Source organism: Prionailurus viverrinus, chromosome C1, assembly GCF_022837055.1.
Source record: "Prionailurus viverrinus isolate Anna chromosome C1, UM_Priviv_1.0, whole genome shotgun sequence".
Classification (NCBI taxonomy): domain Eukaryota; kingdom Metazoa; phylum Chordata; class Mammalia; order Carnivora; family Felidae; genus Prionailurus; species Prionailurus viverrinus.
Genome location: NC_062568.1, coordinates 88,100,903 through 88,117,199, shown reverse-complemented (window position 1 = coordinate 88,117,199; position 16,297 = coordinate 88,100,903). Strand labels below are relative to the sequence as shown.

The following is a 16,297-nucleotide window of genomic DNA, read 5'->3' as shown; positions in this document are numbered from 1 at the left end:
AATAAAATTTTGTATCATTTTTCTGCATATTTCAGTGTAATCCAACCTTATCATTTTGATTAATAGCTAAGATTCAGTTTATAGGTTGTATTCTTGCTATAATATCTGAAAAAGTAAAAGGAATAAAAATAATTAAAACATCCAATATAGAAATGATTTGGTAACCTTAATTCAGAGACTTTTATTTCCCTTGTGGTTTAGGCATCTATGTGCCTCTTCAGATTTGGGGGTTTGAATTGTGTTGTTGTGACCATATTTAATGGTATTTATTGAACAAGATTTTTAGAGATTGATATGGGAAGTAGAAACCATAATGTATAATGGCTTCAAGCAGTTTATAAAGAAAGGAAGGAGCCAAGGGAATAAAGAAATCATGGCATTATTATAAGGAGGTGTAGTATAGAAGTATATGTGTATGTATATATGTTCAGAAACAAATCCTATAGAGTAATTCCTGAGCATGGGGGGAAATTTGCTCAGGAAGGAGGAAAATAATTTATCTTTATTGAAAAAGTATCAATGATGAAGCCTTGATTAGTGTTCTGAAGGGAAAGGATAGGATTTTAGACAGTTGGAAGATGATTCCAGTAGGTGGAACTTGAAGGTTCACCATGGCTAGAAAAGTTGGATGAAATGTGGCAGGCGGGTTTACTGACTCAAGGGCATTATATGACTTGAGGCTGTAAGAGGACCCATGGGCAAAGTGATATTCGCAGGAGGTCACATTTTTACATCCATTTTGTTTAAAGGGCAATATGACGTGGCTCATCCCCTGTGGATCAGACAGCCTCCCAAATATGAGGGAAGTTCTGGTGTATTGGCAATCTTGATTTTATAATTCTCTGTATATACCTGTTCCAGGGTCTTAACAATTATTTTCTCATTAAGATTTTCTGCATGGTTATTTCTGTTGGGCTATCTGAGGGCACGGGGACATTGTCTTCCTTTTCTCATCCATTGAAACATTCAAGAATGCATTTATCTCTTGCTATGTGGCAGGCTATTTGAGAGTACAGAGTGTGTTTAATTGAAGAAAATAGTCTCTATGTGCCTAATTCCACGTGGAAGACAGAAATGTAGCCTTCACCATAACCTAGAAAAGGAGTTGTTAGGTGCAAAAAAACAAACAAAATACCAATTTATAGTGAATTACAAAATAGTTTTATTTTCTCAGTATTATATTTAACACTCTCAGTTGTCTCTTCCCTGTAGTTGTTACACAAGTGCTTACATGTACACAGATAACCATACATGATTTGCCACCTAACTATGGGTCCATTCTAACTCTGTCTGCTCTTTGATTTTCACAGTCCTGTGATCCCCACTCAACACAGAGAAGAACTCGCCACCTGCTAAGGCCCTCACTGAATTCAAGGTCATGTGCTGAAGACTCGCAAGTGCGGCCTTGCCTCCTCAATGAAAATTGCTTCCAGTTCCAGTACAATCTAACAGGTACGGTTGAAACCCACAGCCATTCTATTTTCCCTGAACATTGACTAATGGGAGAATGTGTGCGTGTGTGCGTGCGTGTGTGTGTGTGTCTTCATTCTTGGGATTCAGGACTGACAGTAGAATGTGAGAGTGTATTGCACGCAAGGCCGAGGCTTTGACGTTTCCAGTGTCCCTTCACAGAAAGAAATGCCCGCACTTGGCATGTAGCTTCAGCAAGGCCACCTGGAATCTCCAAATTCCAAGATGCTTCAAAGACTTGGCAAAGTTTCAGAGAAGAGCTGAATTAAGCCATGATAACCACAATAACAAAAATACACAGCAGGGGATAATTTACCACTTAGGGAAGAACGTAGTCATGCTGTCATAGAATCTAGCTCTTTCATGGCCTTTTTTATTTCAAGAAATTCAAGCTTGTGGTGTACTTGCTCCATGGGTCTCAATAGGATAAATTGTACTTCTGAGTGGACAGGGATACTTTAGAGGCACTGGGAATCCCTCCGCCTCATTTTTCAGCCACTGCTCAGGATTCTCCTGTGTCTCATACCACAGACTGTTTAGTTACATTGATTTGCTGCCTGCCATTCCCAAAAGGAGCAGACATGCAAAATGCCACAAAATGTGGAACCATGTTAAGTCTCGGCACTGAATTCAGTACTGACAGCCAAACCACCACAGGCCTGCCGAGGCAAAGTAATAGTCTCTTCTGAAACAAATTCCCCACTGAGGTCACAGTGGCACTATGATATTTCTCACATAGAAAACTTCATAATGAATTCTGGGGGGTGGGGTGGGGCAGTCTGATTGTGTTTATTGGTGAAAGATGACTTAATGTATTTGCCCTCTTTCTTTAGTTAAAGGTGCTTCAGATCCTTGATTTTTATAGTAATTTTTCAGAAATAAGTGAAATTTGCTTTACTAGAAGAGATAGCATGTCTTTAAAATACTGATTTTACTATGCATTGGTTTACTATTCCCGTTAAACTCATACGTAGGTCATTTATCAAATACGGGAAGTGTCCTTAAAGAGGTTCTTGATGTATCTCATCAAAGACCATTCTTTCTAATCACACCAAAAGTAAGAGTTGGTTTTTGTTTTTGTTTTTGTTTTTTTTAAGAATCAGATTAATTATGGCATAATTCATTCAGACTCCCAGTTGTCTAGTTTGCAATGCAACTATCCAGATCTTTAAAACCTTCTCTCCTGGGGGCACCTGGGTGGTTCAGTCGGTTGAGCATCTGACTTCGGCTCAGGTCATGATCTCACAGTTTGTGGGTTCGAGCCCTGCGTTGGGTTCTGTGCTGACAGCTCAGTGCCTGGAGCTTGCTTCGGATTCTGTGTCTCCCCCTCTCTCTGCCCCTCTGCTGCTCACACTCTGCCTCTCTCTCTCAAAAGTAATTTAAAAAAATTTTAAATAAATGAATGAATGAATAAATAAAACCTTCTCTCCTGAGACAATAATTTGAAAAAATATTAGATTTTCTGTAACATTCATGTAGTTCTGAGGTACCTGTCTTTCCTTTCTCAGGCAAGTGTATTAAGACACTTAAGCTCCACTGTACCAACTTTACCAAATGGTTTAGATGACTGGATTTGTTCCTTGAAAATAGTTTTGGGTTACACTAAGCAATAGCATCATCTCTGGGTTCCTTTTCTATCAGTTATCCCCCAGCAAACAGATGATTCAAAACTAGTTTTCCTTTACCATCCTTGTTGGTGTCCTTCCTTTCCTCTTCAGCACAACAGTGACACGGTCTCCAACAAACCATCTGTCTTTTTACTTTTAGAAAGCAAACTTAGGAAGGTAACTCACTTTGATTTGGTTGTTTACTTGTTTTGCAGTAAAAGAATTGCATGGCTTTTTGAAGCCACCTGGAAGTTATTTTGGGATTATGTATATGCTATCCTGCCTCACCAATGCAAATAATCAAAGGTTTGTTGTATTTTGCTCACATGACCATAATTCTGAAACTCAGTGTGGTGATCCTATACCTGTAGAGTGGAGCACATGCCAGCTGAATGAAAATGCCACCTGCGGACAAGGTATCAGGACCCGCCTTCTGAGCTGTGTACGCAGCGATGGCAAGCCAGTTGGCGTGGACCAGTGTGAGCAGGTAATTGGTTTGTATTTGTATCTCACGCTAGGGGCTTTGGCTTTTTTGTTGGTTTTGGTTTTGGTTTGTTTTGTTGTTGTTGTTGTTTGTTTGTTTGTTTGTTTGTAATATTAGTCTACCGTCTTGACACTTGGTATAAATGACAAACTCTGATTCCTTCTTGCCAAACTAGGGCTCAGTTGTAACTGGTATAGCACAGTTATACCTCACTAGTTTGAACTTAATCAAAATGACCAGGAAAGGTTATTTTGCACTGAGAAAATGGGTTGATTAAACAATTATTTGTATTACTTCCAGAACTTATATAGATGTACATGCTAACAAACTATTCATATCAGGTGACTATAATATTTAGATATGATTCTGTATTAGGCAGGTGATTCATTTGCATGTATGATAAACACTGTGCCTTGCACATAAGACGAACACTGACACTTGCTATTAGAATATACTCCTAATTTGCTTAGCAAAGCCTTGCTAGATAAATAGCACAGTTGTACGTTTCTTCTCAATCTAAGTTAAAATGCCTCCCTGCAAAGTGCCAGTTAGTGAGTTCTGAATTTTTGTAATGTACTGTTCCTTTTTTTCCTGTGATGAACTGTATAGTTTGGACAAACGCTGTAGTCAAAGCTGTTCCAAGTAAGTTGCATTTCCTCCCCAACGTCAAAGTGAAAATCGCTATGGGGACAGTTTAATAGAAATAAGAATGACCATATGCTGTCACACTAGAAGAATCACCAACATAGTTTTTAGAATTGAAAATTCCAAACTTTGGAAATTGAAAACACAGGGTCAGTGAACTCATATTTCCACAGAAGCTTCCCTCACAAATTGGCTAATGAAAATTGGTACCATTTCTCCTAAGATAGGTGGAGTCCACAAGTGAAATTAGAATCAAAACCAAAATTTGCTCACCTGTCCTGACTTAAGTATTATCCTATCAAGTATTAAAACATGGCTCTCTTAACTAACAGTATAGCCATAGACACACAACCACTTTGAGACCAGGCCATCTGATGAACATCCCATTTGGTGAAACTGTAAAACTGGCCAATATGGGGCAAAGTTCTGTCCACCATGTGTCAGCGATTTAACATTTCATTGAATCTGCCTCTGTAGAAGTCTGCAGGAAAAATAAATGGCCAATCTGCAGCAACTCCAAATAAGTTGAAAATGTTACATTTGGTATGTATAATAATTTTTTTCTTTTGATACAAAGTAAGATATGAACTATTAATTAATAGAAAAATCAGTTTCCAAATATGTATGTATGTTAAACAAATATTTAAAGAATATTAAAGAAGTCCCAAACTATTAACCTATCTGGAATATCCATACATCTCAAATGGATCATAGATCCTATATGGTAATTTCTCTTTTGCCCATGCAGCACGTAATCATGCTAAAATCACTAATTTTAATTTGGTGTGGACATTGCTAACATTTAACATGTGTTCAATGTCAGAGTTTTCCTAAATAAGCACATGGTGTATGATTTCTCTAGTGGAATTTTTCATTATTCTTTCAGTGTTTCTTAGATGATTTATTCTCTCACTAAGATCTCTTCTAGCTTGGCCATTACAAAAAGCAATAGATTTTGCCTAGATGCTGGTTTCAGAGACAAGAGAGAAATAAACCAAAGCACCAACTTTTCCCATGATTAAGAGTATGGTTATGTTTTCAACCTAATTGATCTTTTTAATGAGCATAGTTGTTGATTTTGTTTTTATCCTTATTATTTTTTTAGCCTAGATAGCTGTTAATTTTGAGCTCTCTATGTGCTGTTGACCCATCCAGAAGTGCAAGGTATCTGAATTTAAAACTGAGGCATCCTCCTGATTCTGTGTTTGCTAAGCAAGGAGAGATTTCTGTGGCATCTAACTGCCTACTCTCCCAGAACACTAATTGCAGGTCTATTCTAGAGTTGTGGTTCTCATAAAAATAAATTTGGGCCAATATATTTCTCATTTGTGATGTAAGGACAACCATTTTCTGTGACTCCCACCAATTTCTATAAGAGAGGATATTTTTCCCTGCAAAGATGTAGAAAGATTATTATTGTAGCATAAAGGGCATAGAATAGTCTTTCCCATGAAAGGATAGTGATTTATTTTGACAGTGATATGATTCTTCAATAAAATCATACTTTATTTCCATCTACAGCGTAACTTGGAGAAGCCCCAGAGAATGAGCATTCACTGCCTGGTGGAATGTGTAGTCAACTGTCAGCTCTCAGGGTGGACAGCTTGGACAGAATGTTCAAAGACTTGTGGCCATGGAGGTACTTGGTTTCCGTATGTTTGTTTCCAGCAAACAGTTTGGCTTTTAAAAGAATTTTTAAATGTTTTTATTTTTGAGAGAGAGACAGAGCACGAGTAGGGGAGGGACAGAGAGAGAGGGAGACACAGAATCTGAAGCAGGCTCTAGACTCTGAGCTGTCAGCACAGAGCCTGATACCAGGCTCTAACCCATGAACTGCAAGATCATGACCTGAGCCAAAGTTGATGCTCAACCCACTGAGCCACCCAGGCACACCCAGACAGTTTTGTTTTTAAATGTCTTTCTGGGGGTGCCTGAGTGGCTCAGTCAGTTAAGCGTCTGACTCTTAATTTCGGCTCAGGTCATGATCTCATGGTTTGTGAGATTGAGCCCTGCATCGGGCTCTACGCTGACAGTGTGGAGCCTGCTTGGGATTGTCTCTCTGCATCTCTGTCTGCATCTCTCCCACACCCCCCCCCCCCGCACTCTCAAAACAAATAAATAAACTTTAAAAAAAGGAAAAAAAAATAAATGCCTTTCTGTATGCCATAAATTGACACATGATCATAAGGCATGTTGACCAGCTGGAGGCAACATGAGGCTGACCCAGAGGGAAAGAGATATAGAACTTGGTCTTGTATGAGTCCTTTACTTCTAGGCAGAGGTTGCAAAACTGACTTGGTAACAGTGGCAGACACCAGAGAAGCTGCTAGACCAGTGGAACAGTGTTCGTTCAGAAGATCATAAGCTCAACCAACCCAAAAAAATGTTGGCCTCCCTGGTTTTTGGAAGAAATATGTACTATGTAAGTATAGCTGACTCCTGTGTTGGGCAAACCCCCAAATCACAATCGCTTAATATCCTGACTGGAGACTAATTTGCCACTCACATAAAAGGAGGTGTTGCTTGCACTTTAAAAAGTCAATCAAGGACACAGGTTGACGGAGAATCTACCATTTTAATACAACCAATATTAGCCGAATGGTGCCATCCAGTTGGCTCTGTGCAGGTTTTTATGAGCCAGTTTGGAAGTAGCACACATCCTTCCATCATCTATATTATACAAAATTTAGTCCCATGTTCCCAGTTCAGTGCAAGATGGTTGAGCAGCAAATGTATTCTCTAGATGGCCAGTTATTCTTAGCAACAGTGTTACGCTATAGAGAAAAAGGAGTATACATCTGTGGTGAACAGATAGAAATCATGACCACAAGTTCCCAGGATGCCGGTGAGCAAATGATATACAATGGCAAGGATTGAAGGGCAACTGATACTCAGGAGCTAGACAAATGGCTATATAGAGGGCACACCAGCACTGGGCCAAAGTAGGGACCAAGACATTGTCCATGGAAGAGAGCACAACAAGAGCATAATGGGAAAGCACAGACCTGTGGTTTAGGATAGGACTCTGGTCCTGAAAAAGAATTTTAATTTCTCACAAGGTAAACGTCAGAAAATTAGACTAGGGTCCTAGGGAAAAATCTTGTTTTATGATTAGGCACTAAGCAGAGGAGATGAAGGGAAGAATTGCAAGTTGCAGGAATCATGGAATCAAGATGGGAGGAGGGTACACCTGCATCTGACTGTCAAACAGAAATACTTGGGAACAGATTCCTAGAAGTTCTGTGACTGGCCCACTGGCAGTAGTACATAGGCTAATTTCTGAGCTACTCTGAAATGAGTGTGCTGGCGTTGCCGATAATTCTCTGCCTCAGTTGGGATTGTCTGAGTAACTGGCAGGGTGCAGCCTGGAAAAGGGTTCACAGCTCATCTGTGAACTGAGCTGTCAGATTTTGGAGAGGGTAGAGCAAAAAACAGTAGCTGGGATTTATATTAGGAAAATGTGACTAAGGAAATTGAAAACTACTTCTGCAAAGAGCATCACTCACAATGAAAATGCGGGAGTCCAAATGCCCAATAATAACATGCCATTTTCTGCACAGTTGAGAGCCTGTAAAGAACCTCAGGAAAGCAAATGGCAAATCTTAAACCCAAGATTTCAGTGACTGACCTGCTTTTCCTCAAATATTCTGATCAGCTGCATGGTGTAGTTTCCAACTGGGCATCCACTTGAAAGTTGGGTAAATCTAGGTTCAAATTGCAGCTATTTAGGCAGATTACTTAATCTTTCTGAATCTCAGCTTCTTTATCTATAAAATGGAATTTATGCACGCTGGAGGTGTTTTTGGTTTGAGAATTAAATGATATGAAGTATATGAACACCTAACACAGTAGTTGACACATAATAGGTATTTATTTTATGTTAATTTCTGTCTCCATCTTCTTAGCTGCCAAGAGTAGAGAGGGTCATTGGACACTACTTAGGATCTTTTAAGGATTATCGTATAGACTTAGTCACTCTGTTTCCCAATCTCATTTCTCATCCTTTCACCCCAATCACATTATGGTCACAGCATAAGTGTATTTTAAAATTGCAAATTTGTGGGGTGCCTGGGTGGCTCAGTCTGTTGAGTGTTCGACTTCAGCTCAGGTCATGATCTCATAGTTGATGGGTTCTAGCCCCATGTCAGGTTCTGTGCTGACAGCTTGGAGCCTGGAGCCTGCTTCGGATTCTGTGTCTCCCCCTCTGTCTCCGCCCCTCCCCTGCTCATGCTCTTTCAAAAATAAATAAATATTTAAAAAAATTTTTTAATTGCAAATTTGAGGGATGCCTGCCTGACTCAGTTCCTTAAGCAGCTGACTCTTGATTTAGGCTCAGGTCATGATCTCAAGGGTTGTGAGATCAAGCCCCACATCAGACTTTGCAATGGGTGTGGAATCTGCTCCTGGGGTGCCTGAGTGGCTCAGTCAGTTAAGTGTCCAACTTCGGCTCAGGTCGTGATCTCGTAGTCTGTGAGTTCAAGCCCAGCATCAGGCTCTGTGCTAACAGCTCAGAGCCTGGAGCCTGCTTCAGATTCTGGATCTCCCTTTCTCTGCCCCTCCCCCACTCACATGCGTGGGTGGGTCAGTGTGTGTGCACGCGTGCACTTTCTCAAAAAATGCAAATTTCAACAATTGTTTTTCTATTGACTTAAGAGTAATTTATTCATTAAACAAATACCCATGTGCCAGTTCGGGTTCACTGTGCTGGGGATTGCAGCACTGGGGGGAGGTAGATACTTGCCCTCTTCTCATGGAGTTTACAATGCAACTGAGCGACAAGAGACAGTAAACAAGCAAATAGGTAATATTGTATGTTGATGAGTTTGCTGAAGACATACAAATGAGAGATGTTTTTCACATTAATGATGTATTTAGTCAGAACAACTTGTTGCTCCTCTGTCCAGCAGTGACTCAGCCTGGTTATTCTACAGCTATAAACACTGCAGTCTTGTCCTCATGGGTCTCTGGGAGGTGTGACTCTTATGGTGGTAAAGGGTAGCATGGAAAAGTAGAGAAAGGATGAGGTCCTATATTGCAAGCATGGTCCACAAAGACCTGTGGGATCTCACCTGTGCCTGCCTCTCTAGTCCCATCACCCTCCACTGGTGCATAGGCTCTCTGTGCTCTAATACAGTATATTTCAGTCACATCCCTGAGTGTGGAGCATCTTACCATCACTGCACTACTGCCTCCTACTACTCTTAACTTGCATGCGTCAAATCACTTGCAATGTCTGCACGTCTGAGGGGCCAAACACCGTTTGGGTTCTTCATGTGTGAATCCCCTCAGTTCCTATGAGCACAATAGGTGGCACATCGGAGGAATTTCAGTTAATATCTGTCATTGCCCAGGTGGCTCTGGATCATAGAAGAACCTGGAAGTGGAAGAACCTGCAGACTGGATCACAAGCCCAAAGGCAGCCAACCCCTGCCAGTGGCTGGTTTCCTGGCCCTCTAACTAAATGCATATGTCTTAGGTACATTACCTTAGAATGTATTCAATGCAAAGGAATCAGATCATTATTATTTTTGCCTGGCAGTCCTAATTCTGCCACTGTACCAAGTCAGTGAAACATGACAGATCTCCGTGTCGTGCTAATATACTACCTTGACAAATAAGACCCCTATTTGTAAGTTTAGCATTAAAATATTACTTTAATTTTTCAAGCAGTTCTGTTAGTGCTGTGGACTCCCCAGACCCTGGTTGTCTATTAGGAAGACAAAAACAAACAAATGAAAAAAACATTTCCAAATCTGAATCCCACTATTGGAGAATTCTAGGCTATTAGAGTTTGAACTTAAATTCACCTTTTCTAAGCCAGAGAATAATAAACAAAGAGAAACAATCAAAGGTTTCCTAAGGAAGTAATTGTCTGAACTAAGGTACCAGTGGGATTAGGGAAGGAATGTTAACTACTTGGGAGAAATCAACTTGCATAAAGCACTTGGAAGTCATCTAAATAGTATCCGTTGATATTCAATATAGCACTGGTTACAAATCACCACTAGGTAGTTTCTAAAACTCCATTAACATGACTTCTTGGAAATCCTTTCTTGACCTTTAGATGTCTTGATCTCCTGAATTGTCAGATGTAATAATACCTTTAAAAAAATTATTCCATAATCCTGATATCTGTCAAACCCTCCAGTGATCTAAATATGAATGTATTCCATTGTTCCTTTATGTATTCAACAAGGATTTGTAAAGTTTATACCTATTATCCTGGCACTTAACAGCATCCTCTTTCATTGTCAACAGTGACAATGTGAAAAATAAATTATATGGTGACCATGCTATTTAGATGTCTGTTCTTGAAGGCAGGACTGTAGAAGTGTATTCCTATGATTTACGTATATACTCACTGGATGCTTTCTGAGCTTCAGGCATTCTCCCAAAAGCTGAAGCTACACTGTGTATGGGACACATAAGATCCCAGGCAAAGACCCCTGACATTCAAAGTCCCACTGAATCCAGTGAAAAATTGGATGGTGATAACAAGACACACAGCAAGTAAACAAGGAAATAAACACAAAAATAACAGATGGTTAGGATGAAACCAATGATGAAATCAAAACAGATCATGTGATGGAGAATAAGTAGAACAAGTGTTTTGCAAGGGAGTGAGGGATGAGGGAAGAAAGGCCACTGAAGAGCCAATATCTATGTCAAAATTGAATGACAAGGTGCCATAGCTCTTATAACTGGTATTTTCTTTAGTAGGCTGTTCTTCAATTTCACAAGCATTTTTTGACTACCTGTTATATTCTAGCCTCGATGTCAGGACCCACAAACAAAAACCTAAAAATAAGCATTTTTCTAATTTGTGCCTGATTTCAATCTTAAAAAAATAAAAAAATAAATTGAACAGTACAAAGACTAGGATACATGACCCTTGAATTTTTAAGCACCCACCCTCAGGATGGTGCTGAGACTGCCTTTGTGGTTGCATTATACCCCTCAGCCCCCAAACTTCTCCCTGATTCCACTTAGGGCACCACTGTTCCATGATCATCACCCACCCCTGCCATAAGCAGAGAGTAAGTGTTTCCAAAATGAGAGAATCGTGTATTTAGATCATGCCTTGATCCTCGCACAGCACAGCCTAAGAGCAATAAGCAATAAGCTCTTCTGGAGCTGAAGAGGTTGGAAACTATCATTGAAAAGCATCTGTGCCTTGTCTCTTCTGAGACAGCACACCAGTAGCTGTCTTTTGTTAGCCTCTTTCCTTTTTTCCAACTGGTGGTGGCAATGGGGCACAAGTCATGAGAGGAGATAGTTTATTTAGTCACATTAAAGTGGGCAAGCAAGTTGCATGGGAGTCTGACTCCAGCACCTGTGGCTCTCGGCTGACTGCTTTATCAGAAGTTCACACAGTTGTCTCAGTTTCTGAATTCGCTGGCTGCCAGGCAAATGCTGGTGTGCTAGATGTCCTAGATGCTTCCCTGTGAGCCACACTTCACTGTCAAACCGGCAGAACTACATTGATCTGGGGAGAGATTTTCAAATGAGCTCCTTCTCTCTTTTCCAAGTGTCTAGATTACCTCTTTAATGTACACCTGATGCTTGGCATATACTTTCTAATTGTGTTAAAGATTTCAAGGTCAGAACAGTTCGAATCCAATTTATTTCACCTTAGACAGAGACTGATTCTAAGCTTCCACTAAGGGATCTTTTTAGGTAGATTTCAAAGATCAAAGCTTGTAATAGAATAGCTTAATATTTGGATTAGTCATGTTCTTTGTTGAATTTTCATCAGTTCAGTGGAATGTAGAACTCCCTAAATTTAGCATTTCATGAATTATTTATTATTTAACCGATAACATTCTAAGAGTATTATTAATCTCAAACTGACTTTTTCCTATTTCATATTTTTAATTCAATGTATATGAGTTTATATTTTCTATTTTATGTAATCCAGCCTGACTTCATATCTCCCAAATGGCATATATTTTTTCTGTCAACTCTTCCCTATAATGAAAAAATAATAATTTTGTGTTAACTCCAAAGTACCACAACTTTGTGATTTCCAGCATTTTTTTTTCTTTTAAGCAAAGGTAAGCTGGTAACCTTCATTTTTAGTATCTGTATAATATGTGATCAGTGTGGTATCCTTGAGCAGACACAGTCCAATTGCTATAACAATTGAAAATTATATCAAGTAATTAGTTCCTATGACAAGAGAATAATAAGCTAAATTATAAAATTATAGAATGGGGAAAACCAAAGACCAGACAAGAAACCAGAAGATCTAGGTTTTCAAGTTGGGTCTTCTAATGGCAAGTCAGAGGACTTTGAACTAGTCTTTGCATAACTCATACTATTTATCTGTAAATGGATGAAATATTAGAACATTTCATTTTTAACATGTATTATTCAGTGGCACAATTACTGGAGCCAGGAGTGTTTTCGTAACTTTTACAACAGTACTATAAAGGACAGGTATAACTTTACAGGTGAGGTGATAAGCAGTTAAATAATCTGCTCAAGGTCATGCAGCTTGTTATGGAGGAAAGATTTGAACCCATGTTCAGGTGTCTCCAAAGCCCCATTTTGCCCCTTTGCCCCTGACACCGTACTTGTAAATGTTCACGTTGTGTATATGGCCCTGTGTTGGGTGCTATATCAGTTTATAAAAATTCTCCTAATATATACATATATTTAAAAATAAGCAGAGGAAATGGATCTCAGATTAGAACACGAAGGGCAGGGGCGCCTGGGTGGCTCAGTTGCTTAAGCGTCTGACTTTGGCTCAGGTCATGATCTCACAGTCTGCGGGTTTGAGCCACACGTTGGGCTCTGTGCTGACAGCTGAGAACCTGAAGCCTGCTTCGGATTCTGTGTCTCCCCTGCTCATGCTCTGTCTCTCTGTCTCTCAAAAATAAATGAACATTAAAAAAAATTTTAAAGAACACAAAGGGGCAGTAAGGGCTTTAAGAAGTCCCTCTGAATTTTCAGCCTCGTAAATATTTACTGGTTTCATAACCAACATTGTTGCATATTATCTGGTTTGGCTAATTGGAATATAGCTGCAGGGAGCTAATATTACTGACAGAAAATGTGTGACTCTAACAGAGTAGCTGCAGGATGGCTAAAATCACTCTCTCTGCCCTTCTCTTCTTGTGTCACATGGGGAACTTCTTATTGGGGTATTTCTGCCGTATGTAAGTTCTTACAGTGGTCCATCAAATTTTGTTAGCTTTTAATGGGACTGAAATGTGATTATTGAGAGTAGAACTAAAGATAGATGGCTAGAACGCATTAACAGAGAAGTCTGGAGCTCTTTATCGCCAAGCAATACCAAAGGTGCCTAATCTTCTATTCTTGGAAAGCCTACTGCAAGACCATGATACCATGGTCTTCTCTTGATCTCTAAACCTGTGGTTCTGGCTTAGCATACCTCACTCCCAGATAGATGGTCATGGCTTGGACTAGTCTGCTTTACTGTGAAAATCTTCTGGAATCTTTATCTTACCTAAGTTGAGCGTTCTCTAGGATGACAGGTACATGGGTGCCTGAAGCAATTTCCAGATAGGCCAAGCAATCCCTCTGTAGGGGAAACCCTTGCACCATAGCTCTGAATGCAGAACTGTTTATCTTCCATTTATAACAATGCCAAACATAGGCCGAAGATCAGTCTTTAAGTTTCAGATGGGGACCAACATTTTTACTCATGTTGTTATATTAGAAAATAACACTGATCCTTTGGGTGCCTGGGTGGCCCAGTTGGTTAAGCATCCAGCTTCAGCTCAGATCATGATTTCACAGCTTGTGAGTTTGAGCCCCACGTCAGGCTCTATGCTCACAGCTCAGAGCCTGGAGCCTGCTTTGGATTCTGTGTCTCCCTGTCTCTCTGCTCCTCTTCTGCTCTCTGTCTCTGTCTGTCTCAAAAGTAAGTAAACATTAAAAAAATTTTTAAAAATAAAGAACCTTGACCCCAAATCCATGTCCACCAGAGTGTATATTTAAAACAATATTTACACTTAAATTTGGATAAAAAAATCTAAGCAATATTTTTTTAACTTTTTAAGTAAACTTCACACTACCTGTGGGGCTTGAACTCACATCCCTGACATCAGGAATCATATGCATTACCAAATGAGCCAACCATATGCCTCTAAGTGATATTTGTTAAGAGAAATAGTAGATGGCAGTATAAAGAGCCCTATGAAATCAACTGAACATTTTAGACAATGTGGTAAGTTTCCACTGCTTTCAGAAATTTAGTGACAAGTACTCAAAAGCAAATAAAGAGCTATCAGAGTGGAAGGTGTTAATACTATAATTTTAATTACTTTTCACTAAAGGAAAATATGAAATGTATGAACGCAGGTAGCACATTTATTGTAGAGGGTAGGCCTAAGTACACATCTCAGACTTGTCTAAGTGTCCTAACAATTACACTGTAGCATCTGACACCTGATTTGGACCAGATGAGATCCTGGGAAAGCACATGCTTTTGGAATAAAATAGACCTTTGTTCCAATCCTGCTAGCTGCGTGATTTTGAAGAAAAAAAAAAGTTTTGTATATATATAACTTCTCCGAGCTTCAACTTATGAACTGAGAGTATTAATAATTGTGTCTGAAACAGAGTCTGAGATCGGGTTTCTTGTTGAAGTGATTCATTTGAGGGTAGTGGGGAGAACAGGTGTTCTCAGGGCAATGGGAGCAAAGCAAGCAGAATAAGGGAGAAGAATGAAGGAAGAATATTCTATATCATCTCTGTATCAAAGAAGATTGTATTCACTTATGTAATTTAGTCCCTCCCTCCATAATAAAGGATACTTTTGTAATGACAGAAGGTGTTATACAATAAATTATCTTAGCCAGAGACATACGTGATTACTATTAATAGATTGGCATGACCAGCTGTTAATGAGGTTTTTTGGTATCCCCTTTCTTCTTTTTCATTTATTTTGTCATCTGCTAGAATTAGCCACTACTAACCTTAGGTAGCAGGCACCAAAACCTTAAGAATAAATCCATAGGAGGAAATACTTAAAAATGGAAACATTGTACTCAGTACCCTAATTGTTGGGTGCATATCAGAAAGGATGACCATCAACTTGAGACTGGCGACATTGAGCCCCATCCATGGTCAGACCCTTGTAGTTACTTGTCAGCTCTGGAAGACCAACTTTGCCAACAATTGTGCATATGCCTTGAAAAGTCAAATCCTATTCAAAAGAAATAATTCCATGGTGGAAATCAAACCACTCTTAATATTCAAATAACATGGCATATGCACAAAGTGACTTTACCACTAATACTGTATTTACACATCTACAGTGCATCAGGGTTTATGGGCATGTTCATATGAATTGCTCATATACTCTAATGAACTATTTAAGGTTAAATAGGTATGTTCTTTATTGCTCTATTATTCTTATATTTCCTTTTCTACTTTCCCCTACATACATACTTTGCACCGTTTGTCTGGGTCATATTCAAACTGTCCAGAGCTGCTATCAAAACCATAATTTTCAGTTAATCCAATGACTATGTATCAGGGACACAGAAGAACTGTTGTTTAAAGCATGCCACTGTAAAGGTACATGGTGGCTGACTCCTCGTATCTGAAAGTATGGTCAGAGAACCATTGCATTTGACTACATTTCCTTTTATGAATATAGAAATTGAGAAATATTTGAATAGTTTTGAGAGATTTTTACTGCTTTAATTTTCCACATCCACTTTGTCAGTGGAGCCTCAGAGTAAAGTCTGAAGACTGCTGAGTTCAATGGGAGTGTAATCTGGTCTCATATGCTTTAAATCTATATGTAGATTCCAATATAGGCCTCTGCGTGTGTGTGTGCACGCGTGCACATGTGTGTGTTACAACTCATATGCCTCCCTGTTTGCTTTTTTTTTCTGGAGTTCTTACCATGTAATTCATTTTCCTTTGTTGCAAGTAATTATTGCCAATTTAAGTGTAGGCCCAATCTCACTGTTGCTCTTAATGAGTTCCCAAAATTCCTCAAGGGAGGAGAGGAAAAGGCTTAGAGAGAATTCCTAGCAAACTTACCCTACTGTCATTTGGGTCTTTATTAAATTGAAAACATATTTTATAAGGCAGTGCTTTTCTCTCTTTT

At 39.3% G+C, this 16,297-nt stretch overlaps 1 protein-coding gene across 1 annotated transcript in view; it reads left to right on the top strand.

Annotated features, from left to right (window-relative positions):
• Positions 1 to 16,297, top strand: part of THSD7B (thrombospondin type 1 domain containing 7B) — a 759,038-nt gene that overhangs the window by 714,460 nt on the left and 28,281 nt on the right. Inside the window, exons 17-19 of the mRNA XM_047871837.1 lie at positions 1,311 to 1,452; positions 3,449 to 3,564; positions 5,728 to 5,845. Coding sequence (XP_047727793.1) covers positions 1,311 to 1,452; positions 3,449 to 3,564; positions 5,728 to 5,845 — 376 coding nt within the window. The remainder of the gene's footprint in view (positions 1 to 1,310; positions 1,453 to 3,448; positions 3,565 to 5,727; positions 5,846 to 16,297) is intronic.